This window comes from Herpailurus yagouaroundi, unplaced genomic scaffold (genome assembly GCF_014898765.1).
Source record: "Herpailurus yagouaroundi ecotype Mexico unplaced genomic scaffold, PumYag 141, whole genome shotgun sequence".
Lineage (NCBI taxonomy): Eukaryota > Metazoa > Chordata > Mammalia > Carnivora > Felidae > Herpailurus > Herpailurus yagouaroundi.
In genome coordinates this window covers 11,209,880-11,221,380 of record NW_024412396.1, presented here as the reverse complement: position 1 = coordinate 11,221,380, position 11,501 = coordinate 11,209,880, and the positions used below count along the sequence as shown (strand labels likewise).

The 11,501-nt window shown below is 38.9% G+C and overlaps 1 protein-coding gene across 6 annotated transcripts in view; it reads right to left on the bottom strand.

The window, feature by feature from the left end:
* The window catches only part of AKAP6 (A-kinase anchoring protein 6), a 487,092-nt gene that overhangs the window by 243,576 nt on the left and 232,015 nt on the right, over positions 1-11,501 (bottom strand). For all 6 annotated transcript variants that reach the window (XM_040476893.1, XM_040476898.1, XM_040476897.1 and 3 more), the window contains exon 5: positions 5,109-5,231. In XM_040476893.1, coding sequence (XP_040332827.1) covers positions 5,109-5,231 — 123 coding nt within the window. The remainder of the gene's footprint in view (positions 1-5,108; positions 5,232-11,501) is intronic.

Below are 11,501 nucleotides of genomic sequence, written 5' to 3'. Positions count from 1 at the left end.
ACACAGCATGAAAGGGGGAGGGGCAGAGAGAGAGGGAGACACAGAATCGGAAACAGGCTCCAGGCTCTGAGCCATCAGCCCAGAGCCCGACGCGGGGCTCGAACTCAGGGACCGCGAGATCGTGACCTGGCTGAAGTCGGACGCTTAACCGACTGCGCCACCCAGGCGCCCCGCACATCCAATTACTTCTTTGAGCCTTCTTTACTCTCAGGAAGGACTAATAAAACTTCTCTCTGTGCTCCTAAGAGTACTTTGTGTCTCCTGCAAGAAGTTGACTGATCAAAATTATATTACATTTATCAGAGTGCTTGTGTGGCTTAGTCAATTAAGCGTGTGACTCTTGATCTCGGCTCAGGTCATGATCTCATGGTTTGTGAGATCAAGCCTGCATCAGGCTCTGTGCTATGCTGACAGCACAGAGCCTGCTTGGAATTGTCTCTCCCTGCCCCTCCCACTATTGCCCATGTGCACATACACACACTCTCTCTCTCTCTCAAAATAAATAAACTTTAAAAAATTATATTACATTTATCATTTATGGCTCTATAGATGACTACATTTTATCTATGGTCATGTCCCTCAGATTGCAAATCCCTGGGAGGAAGAAGCCAAACTCATTCATCATGTATTCCTGGTACCTACATAACTGCCTGGCACTCACAGGTGCTTGATATACATGAACTCATCACCACCATTTCCCCCATGTTTTCTCATCCATCAAGCTGAATGAAGAATATTGTTTCTCTAATGCTATTTCTATGTGGTTGGCTAATGTTTGCCCAACATGACATGGTACCACCTATGCAAATTTATCTCCCAAGTTTAATACAGGCTCTGTGCTTAGTTCTTTGTCCTAACTCTTACACAGCTATCTGGGGTCAGCTAGACTTTGCTTTCTCCAACTAGATATCTGATTGGCTGTATACTAAAAATCTATTGGCCTGTTTTCCTACAATTGGTTTCATATGATATGGTGCCCATTTGGTGAATTAGGCATACATAAAAACCACTTGGGAGATCAGAATTATGTTTTCAGAAGCAAATGGACATGAAATGAAATCTCTAGAGGGAGAAGTTGCTGTCCTTCTCTGCTGCTTTACTCTTAAGCACGCTAAGATATTATAAATTATCTTAAAAATTGGACATAATATAAATTATCTTAAAAAATCTAAATAGTCTGCCCAGAACTATTTATGATTCTTCTATTTATGATGCATCCAGTCAAATGTAGCTTCTGGTAACTTCTGTTTCTTAAGCCACTAAAAAAAAGGTGATAAGAGAAACAGCCTAAAGGTCCAAAATCTGTCGATGAAGATTTATGTGATAAATCTCTATAATGGAATATTGCTCAGCAATCAAAATGAATAAACAGTTGAAATATGTAACATCCAAATAAGTATGCTGGGTGAAAGAAACCAAAGTATGCTGGGTGAAAAAATAACCAGATGAATGGGAGTGGGAGGGGGAGAGAGAGAGAGAGAGAGAGAGAGAGAGAGAAGGAGAGAGAGAGAGGGAGAGAAGGAGAGAGAGAGAGAGAGGAGATGAGAATAAAAGAGAGAGAGAGGACACACATTGTTTGACTTCTTTTATGTGAAATTCTAGAAAGTGCAAAATAATCTTCATAATAACAGAAAGCAGATCAGTGATTGCTTAGGGATTAGGGAAAGGCCAGGAGGGAAAGGAGGAAGGAATTACAAAGGGTCAGGAGGAAGCTTTTGGAGGTGATGGATATGTTCACTATCTCGGTTGTGAGGATAGTTTTATGGGTGCATACATTTGTCAGTTTGTTGAAACTTGTAGGCATATGTATTTTAAATACATACAATTTATTACATGTCAATTATACTCCAATAAAGTTCTTTAAAAAAAAGTTGACAGAGGTGAAGAAGAAGGGAATCTGTCCAAAAACATATGTATACAATACTGTTTTGAAAGTGATTTTCAAAGATGAGGGATGTTCACTACTTGCAGAATACTTTTCCAGAATGACATTTTCCTGAGAATGTCATTTTCGAGGAAGACAGGAATTGTATTTTTGAAAGGAGCAGCCAGGTTGCAAGCAGATGATTAATTATCATGGAAAATCATTGATGTATCATCGCAATTTCACAGTATTTCTTACAGTTAAAATAAAGCTCTTTCATATCTCTCATAAAGGTATTGTGAAGCTTTAATTGATTTGTGTTGGTAAAAACCCTTGGTTACCGTCATGGAAAATAATTGAATTAAACATCAAAATATAAATGTACAACTTTTGTTATTGTTTTTATGTTTGTTTTTCTTTACAATGATCATAGGGTGCCAACTATTCTAACACATGATTAAACCAGGGAAGACACTGGACTCAAGGGCTTGCACATCTGCTGATTTAATGTTAAATTATAGAATCTATAAAGGCGTTTAAAGAAACCTGTACAGCTATCTCTACATCCTGGATAATCTTGCAAATACCACGGGCCCACTCATTAAGGAATACTAATGACTTACACAAGCTGAATTCAAGGATATAAATCTCTGGGCTTACTTGTATACTTTCTTACTTGTATATATTTTTTGCCTTCTTTTGCAAAGAATAACTTAATATTAACTCAGCACCACAGTAAGGAAATACAATAAAAAATATAAATGACAGTATCGATCAGGAGGACAATGTAGACATGGTCCTCAGGGACACAGAGTAACTCAGGGTTTGTTTGAAAGACATTTAAACAACAGGCTGTATCTAGAGTAACAGACACTGCACACAGCACAGCGGTGACTCAGTAAGTGTCCTTAAGTATCATTGGTGATCCATGCACACTAAGTCATCAGTAACTGTTGGCCAGGATTGCTCATAATTTCGCAAGTCAAAATTGTGACTATGACTTAAGACTCACTGAGCAGAGCTGGAGAACACAGCCCCTCACTATTTGCAAAGCAGAGATAAAGATGTTCCTATGTTATCTCTATCCCAACCAATATAATTAGACATGATAGTAGAGAAAACTCATTTCAAGAAAGTGTTGATCATTAGGCAACAAAAAAATTATTCTTTAAGAGCTAAACATTTTAAGGAGGACTCCTTGCTGTGGATCCAATGTAGAGTGTAAAGAGGATGATGGGGCTCATGTTTTGGATGAGACTGTCACTATGAGGCAGGTACACATATGTGCAATTCATTATGGTCAGCTGCAAAGAGTTTTGCAACTTATTAAGGCTACAATACAGTAGTCACAAGCTACATGTGGCAATTTACATTTAAATCAAGTGAATTAGAATTAAAAATTCATTTCTTCAGTTGCTCTAGTCACATTTCAAGTGCTCAGCAGATACATGTGGTGAGTGGCTCCCATGTTGGACAGTGCAACCTTGAATATTCCATTCTTACAGAAAGTTCTAGCAGATAGTTTAGGGCTAGAATGAGGCTGAGGCCAACAAAGGGATGCTAAGGAAGGAACTCTGTAATGGGGACTTGAGAATGATGAGAGTGCATTGGTTACAAAGAGGCCATGTTGCTCAATTCCTGAAGAGAGGGAGACCCTGGTTCATACTCTTCTAGCCTGGCTTTCAATAAATAGCCTAGAGTTAAAGCACTTTGTATGTCCCCATGCCCTCTGGGACCTCAAAAACTAAATGTGTGTTTTCCATAAAATATTAAATCAAGAGAAATTAAGACAGCACACTTAATGTGAAATAAAGTTCATATACTCCTGTTTAAACACAGATTAGAATTTCTGTCAGAACAATGCCAGTGAAAAGTTGACATTCTAATTAATACAATTTACATTATAAAGCACTGAATATCTTTATCTTGCTATTATGAAATGCCCTCTTTAAAAAAAAAAAATCAAGGCTCTACTCAACAGGGAATTGAGTACCAAGGGCAATATTTAAAAACCCATGTACAAGAAAGGTGGTTGGGGTCACTGGCATTTTTACACACAATCAACCCAGGTCTCTAAAAATGGAAGCAATACACTCATCCTCTTAAACATAGTTTTGTGTCTTTTATCATCCACAAAGCTATTTTCATGCAGCAATAGGATTTTGAGTCTGTTTTACTTGCAATGACATAAAACATACTGCAAAACACAAACACCAAAAGACTAAAACATCCTCTTTCTCTCTCCCCTCTTTCCCCCTCTCACCTCCCTCTTTGTCATTCTCTCATTTAACATCACAGGGAACGTTCTGGAACCCTGTGAACTCATGCATAGGTAGGACTCCCACACAATGTTTATTCAATCCAAATTCTGAGTGTGTAAGAGGGGCAGAAAATCAACCCCACAGTTGGGTACCCAAGGATTCGTGTTCATTGCCTTTGTCAATTTTATACTATCGGTGAAAGGAATAAAGATGAGATCCTTAAAGCTTGAATTTTCATTTCCTATGACAACGTGCTTTTTCTTCATGCTTTATCACACTCCACTACTTGGTTTCCACCCCTTCATAATTGATATCGGCCATTTGAAGCATTCAGTAAAAACCTCATGAGGTTCATCAAATGTCCCCCAGTCTATAATTCTTGCTTCTAACATATTCAGAAGCATATTCATCCAAGTATTTTCCACTTCCCCTCCATGGTTTTCCCTGTGCACAGGGACGGGTGTAATGACAGTTGTATTAATTATATGCTGAAAAACCCACATAGCAGCAAAAATGATGGAGATCATCGTTTTAAATATTTTATTAAAATAACCCAGTGTAGAACAGATAATGTAGACCCTCTTGATAATGAGAGGTTCATTAATTTTACAAGAATTCTAGAAAGCTTAGAATGGTCATCAAAATTATCTCTTTCATTTATTTATTTTTTAAGAAGAAGAAAGCCTTCAATCATAGCTTTAGAGAACAAGGGTCTAGTATATTTTCTAAGGTATTTTTAAGTTAATTACTCACCTTCCTGGAAAAAGTTTTGAAAAAAATAGCTTGAAATATGGAGGATTTAGATTTCATAATATATTGAAATGCCTGTAAATTTTCAGCTTCTGTAGTTTGCCCCATTAAAACTTGGTTTCATTAGCATATAATGTCTTGTGATAAATAAAAATGATACTCCCCATAAACAAATAAGCAGTGCATTAAAATCCTCCCATTACTAACAGCAAAAGCAACTCAGTTTTGCCTACCAAGTGTGTCTCCAGGTACAGTTTAAGGCCATCCGTCTCTGCTTTAGGGGGTGTCCAATTCTCAGTGGTTTCCATGGCTTCATTTAACCATTGAATGAATTCATCCAGCTTGTTTACAAACCCCTTGACACAAAAAAAAGGGAAGGGGGAAGAAAAGGACAAGAAAAGCATGTTAGTTGGTCATTTCTTTAGGCAATTTAAAAAATCCCAAATGTCATCAATGGTAAAAATTGATACCACTGGACTCCCATTCTGGTTCCACACTGTAAATGGAATTTCCATGATTCCCAGCACTGAAATCTATCAAAATGGAAAGAAATTGTGCACGACTCCCTCTCAGTTTTTCCCTAGGAACACTTTTTTCTGAGGAATTTGGATTGGATTGTCAGATGTCTTCGTAAAGATGTCTTCAAATCATCAAAACATTTCTGGTGTCTGACAAGTGCCCCCAAAGCAAAAAATCAGGTCAGTCCTGCTAGGAACACTCACTGGATTTGGGGGATAAAAGCATTCCCGTAAAGATGGTGTTCTTTACTCAGAAGCCTATGGAGTTGAGTTGCCTTAACTGAACTACATATCTATTTTTAAATCACATAAGTGTTTAAAGGGATTTGGATGAGTTCTACTGACAGCCCAACTGTCTGTGCCTGAGCATGGGTTCTAAGAAGCAAGGAAGGGTAGAGGAGGTGGGATCAGTGAACAAAAACATAAACACCTGACTGGGTGTGTCCTGCACATAAAGAAATATTCTTGGCTAGGAAGCACAAATCACAGTAATCTCGCAATTTTTCAAATAGTGGTTATAAAAATTTATTGACCATTTAAGAGAACACATCTGTAGAAACGGAAAATATTTTGAAAAAATGAAAGCCCAGCTATGAACCTAAGGGAAAGAAATGGGGCTGGGCGCCTGTTTTCTGTGTCTAGGTAAACAGCACCACCTGGAGGTCGAAAGGAGCAAGGACCAGCTTCTACATTTGTACTCACTGAAACGGCTTGGAGTGCTATTTCTCTTATTAAACTTAACCCGTTCTTCAGATTTGCCTTTTGATTAATTTTGGTTAATATTTTTAATGCTTAACTTAGGATATCCTGAGACTAAATTAAGAATAGGTGAAAATTCATTTTCTTTATCATGCTTCTCAGAAGCTAGGCTTTGTTTTTTTCTTTTTCAATGTTTATTTTTGAGAGAAAGAAACAGAGTGTGAGTGGGGGAAGAGCAGAAGGAGAGAGAGAGAGAGACACAGAATCAGAAACAGGCTCCAGGCTCTAGGCAGTCACCACAGAGCCTGGCACAGGGCTCGAACTTGGGACCAGAGAGATCATGACCTAGGCTGAAGTCGGAAGCTTAACTGACTGAGCCACCGAGATGCCCTGAAGCTAGGCTTTGTTATTAAAGTTTCTCCTGAATAATAGTTTAAGATTTATAACTCCTTAATTCTAGCAGTTGATTGGCCTCAAAATGATTGTTAGGAAATGAGAAAATGGGACTGAGAAGGATGGTAAAGAGGAAGACAGACAAGTAACACTCAGAAACACATTTCTGTCTGTCAAAGGTTGACAGAGAAGAGCTGTGGTCATCGGTACACCTGGAGTCCATCAGATTGTCCCACGATGCTCTGGTACTGCTGCCAGCCTGTGCAGAGCTCAGCCAATCATCCCACATGGTAGTGTATCTATCCCATGTTTCGAAAAGCTACCCAAAGCTTTGCCCATTTTACCCCTATTGTGCAAAGGTCAAACGATAATCACACTCATCCTTTTGAAAACCTAGCCTAATCAAGTTGTTTTGGTAAAGCCAATAAAAAATATCATATTAGAGTCATCTTAATTAGAAGCTAAGGCCTATGCATTTGCAACGGACCGGGCTGGGAACCAGAAGGTTGTTTAACATGCCTCATGTCCTGGCCTCCAACCCCAAATTAATGACCTCACTGTGACTTCCTCTGGTCATCACTCAGAAGTGTTTCTTCCAGGTGAGGTGAAACTGTGTCCAACAGGGATAGCTTCATGAATGTCAAATAATGCATTCCCCTACCAAATGCACTTTTCTGATGATCCACCCAATGGTAGGAATCCATGCCAAGTAATTCTTTTTGCCCTTTCTCATAGATTGAGGGTATCAGTTTGTCTGCGCTTCTTCTACATTTCCATAAATTTGAGAGTTGCTTTGTTTTTCATATCCTTCCAAATACTCGAGCCTTTTAACACAGATGTTACTTTAGGCTCCCTGTTTTCAGTCGAGCCTCCCACCTATTTTAAACATCACTCCCCAAATTCATCTTTCTGGTAGACTGCCTACGACTCAGAATACATAAGAAATTCTTATCACACTTGATGATTACCATAGATCCCTACAGATATGTACAGTAAATCTGTGAGCAGAAACAATGATAGAGTGTGTTAGAACTGATGTCCTAATTTTTCATGCTCTCATAATTAAATTCTATGAAAAATTAAGATATTCTTTGTTGGCCAAATGGACTTACTGAAACATCTACAGAGCCTCATCAGAATACCAGAGTCTAGATGGTTGATAATTGTGAGATGAAATAGTACTTTATATCATTAAACAGTACTTACTATTGAATTTGGACTTGAGTTGTTTTATCTGCAAATTGGTCTGGGGAGAACATTAAGTCAGGAAGGAAATTATTTTGGAAAGAACTGATTAAATCCAAGAAGACAAATAGTAAAAGATGTTATTTGAAATATGACCAGTTATATACTATTCATTATCTTCTCTTCCTCCAAAAGACAAGCAAACAAAACAATGTGTGTATATGTGATCGCATGGGTACTTCATCACAAAAGGTTGGTCGTAGCCAAAGAGTATTGAACAATGTGTGACAGATTTCCTAACAGAACCATGATTACAGAGTTAGCTGAAATCCATGAGGTGCAGATTAGGCAAACTCATGGGACCCAGGTGAAACTTTCTGGATGATCTTTCTGCATAGCCTAGCCAGAGAACAAAACCAAGGCTGTCTGATACAGATGAAACAGGTCCTTTTCAAGGCTTCTCTCTGGGTTTCCTCTGAATTATATCCCTACCTCACCAATTTTCATTTGTTGCGCATTTTCTCAACTCTTTTCTTGCCAGAAACTTTTAAGCAAAAGTTCCATCCATCACAACAGAAATCCAGAGAATCCCTGCAATCTTATAATAAAATGCTAAACACTTCTTCCTCTTAGGGAGCTCTTAGCTTTCCACCTCCCCTCCTGCTAGTATGTGCAGCCACAAAAAGATAAACAGAAATCATAAAGGCAGATGAAAGTGAAACCCATCCAATCCTTGATACCTTTGTCACTTGCTGTTTCTCCACCTCTCCCAGCCTCTTTATGTGTGTGCTTTTCCAGTGTACTGTGTAATGGACAGTATACTGTGTACTATCCCCATATCATGATATGCTCTTCTTAGAAAGACCAGCTAAGTGCCACTCAGTATATCAAACCAGGCATGCAATGTGCAGGAGAATTCACATTTCGATGTATGCAGGGAATATCTGATGCTAATTTTCAGAAGCTCTGTAGAGTCCTTGTGGTGTGAATAAAGGAAAATGAGGTTACATAAAAAAACCACAGGGGAAAATACAAAATTTTATTTATTTTATCATGAGGATCAAATCCTAGTATAACAAATAGTGGGCACTCATTCACTTTTTTTAACGAATATTTATTGTGCCTACGCTGTATAAAGCACACGTCTGGACATTGTTGAGAATAAAAAGATAAACATCATTGAGGCAAAAATTTCAGCAGAACTTAAAGCATGAGTAAACACTTGCCTACTCGATTCAACTAATTTTAATAGTTAAAAAAAATTTACCACCAATAAAGAGTTGAAACACTCTCCTGGATGTTTCTGTGAAATATATTCTGCCTGTATCACAATTCTGTCTGTATCCAAATTTGTTCTTATTCTTATTATGTGACCCACCTCTGTTTGTTTCTCTAATATTCTCAGTTCATACTTACTTATTCTGAGAGTCCAAGATGACTATAAAACCAGATTTTTACTTATTCTGAGAGTCCAAGATGACTATAAAACCAGATTGTATAAAACACAATCCAATGCTGCCATCGCACTATATAAAAGCACATCTTACGCACATTCAACTCATTGCTACAGGCTGAATTACAAACTTCTGACAGGCCACATTTCAGCCTTCATTGTTCAAACTCCTGTTGATGTATCTTATCTGCTTCGTCTCTCTCCAGTCTTTTTCTACCACGAGTTTCCTTATTGTCCATTTCCATTATGCTTCTCTGACTCCTGCCAAGCTCTCCAGGAGAGCACTGAGTGTGACTCAGTCCACAGGCTCCAATCCTCCCAGGCCACCCCCCTTGATTATATCCTTTTGTATAGGTCCCTTGGCATATTCATATCTGACACATGTTTTGAGAGTCTGTATACTCTTCACTAGAGTCAAGCCAGGATTCAACACCCAGAAGAAACCCTGGCCATCCAATGTGAGAGGAAACAGAAAGCAGTTAGACTTGTTACCACCAGTTGAAAAGCACATTTCACACTTCCAAATCATTTGCATTTTAAAAGTTCCTTAATGAAGTGCTTCTTAAAAATCTTACTTTAAAACTTTCTAAAGCATCAATCTTTTTAAAGACTAAGCAGCAAAAAGTGTGTGCAAATATACACTTTCAGATTTGAAGATCATATTCACAAGGAAAATTTACACTCAGGTCTTGCACATAGCTACACCCTCACGACAGATTAAGAATGCCCATTAAAGGGGTGCCTGGGTGGCGCAGTCAGTTAAGCGTCCGACTTCAGCCAGGTCACGATCTCGCGGTCCGTGAGTTCGAGCCCCGTGTCAGGCTCTGGGCTGATGGCTCAGAGCCTGGAGCCTGTTTCCGATTCTGTGTCTCCCTCTCTCTCTGCCCCTCCCCCGTTCATGCTCTGTCTCTCTCTGTCCCAAAAATAAATAAAACGTTGAAAAAAAAATTTAAAAAAAAAATAAAAAAAAAAAAGAATGCCCATTATTGGGGCGCCTGGATGGCTCAGTCAGTTGAGCGTCCAACTTTGGCTCAGGTCCTGATTTCACAGTTCATGGCTTTAAGCCCCACATTGGGCTCTGTGCTGACAGCTCAGAACCTGGAGCCTGCTTCAGATTCTGTGTCTCCTTCTCTCTCTCTGCCCCTTCCCCACTCACATTCTCTCTCTCTCTCTCAAAAATAAACATTAAAAAAATGTTTTTAAAGAATGCCCATTATTTGTTTTATGTCCCTACCTGTTTCTTTCTACCACAAACCTAGTTTGGTTAAATAAAACCTGTGGAGGTGATTACTGTTGCCCTCCAGCAAGCCTGTCATGTGGAGCAGGAATAAAAAGGGAGAGCCTTCCTGGGTGCCAGGTATGGGACCAGCAGATAGCAATACAGTATAAAACGAGACATAGTCTCCGCCTTATGGTGTTGTAAGCCTAGCAGGTAATTTTTCTTTATCGAATTACATAATTTTTAGACCAAATTGATATTGAAACCTATTTCTCTAAAAGGGGAAAGGGGGGCATATACGACAGGAAGTAGATGCTGTGTTGTTACACATCTGTGGAGTGGTTCTGATTCTGGTCATTGTACAGACGAGGAAACTGAGGGTCAAAGAAGGTGAGTGACTTCCAATGGCAGAGTTGGGACCTGACCCCACATTTCACTCCGAAGTCTATTTCTCTTGCCCCACCACACTGACCTCTAGCAATAGTACTCTCAGAGACATGTCACGGGACCCAGATGAAAGGGAAGCAACAATTCTTCCCAGCCTCACGGTCTTGGCACTGAGGCAAAATTCTCTAAACTTCCAGTGCTTCCACCTTCACTTCACTTCACTTCACTTCCACCTTCACTTCACTTTCTGTTAATTTTTCTGAAAGGAGGTCTTTGATGAGGCTAGATGCTTAACAAGGAACACACACCTTTTGTCTGTTTGTTTGCAAGCAGAAATCACTGTAAATTTCACTTGTAACTCATGGAAAATTTCAACCAAACATGCAGGCAGTTACATGCTACAATTAGCCCATTTTATCACTGCCTCAATTATAGATGAATCTGATATACTTTAATCATGAGAAGAAGGCCCTTAGTTCTCAGGAGTTCAGCCAAGGACTTCAACTGCTAATTTATTTTTGTTGTTTGTTGTTTTAGTGTGTGTGTGTGTGTGTGTGTGTGTGTGTGTGTGCCGCCAGAAAGATTCTCATTTCTCAGTGGACAAAGAAATCAAGCATGATGTCTGACCTCGTCTAGATCAAATTAGCTGCGTTCAGATAGGGATCTGAAGAGCATCACAAAAGTAAACTATTTTCACTATATTTATGAAAAAATTGTTCAGTCTCTATTGTTGAATCTTGTAAACATTTATTAAAAAGTATTTACCTTTTTC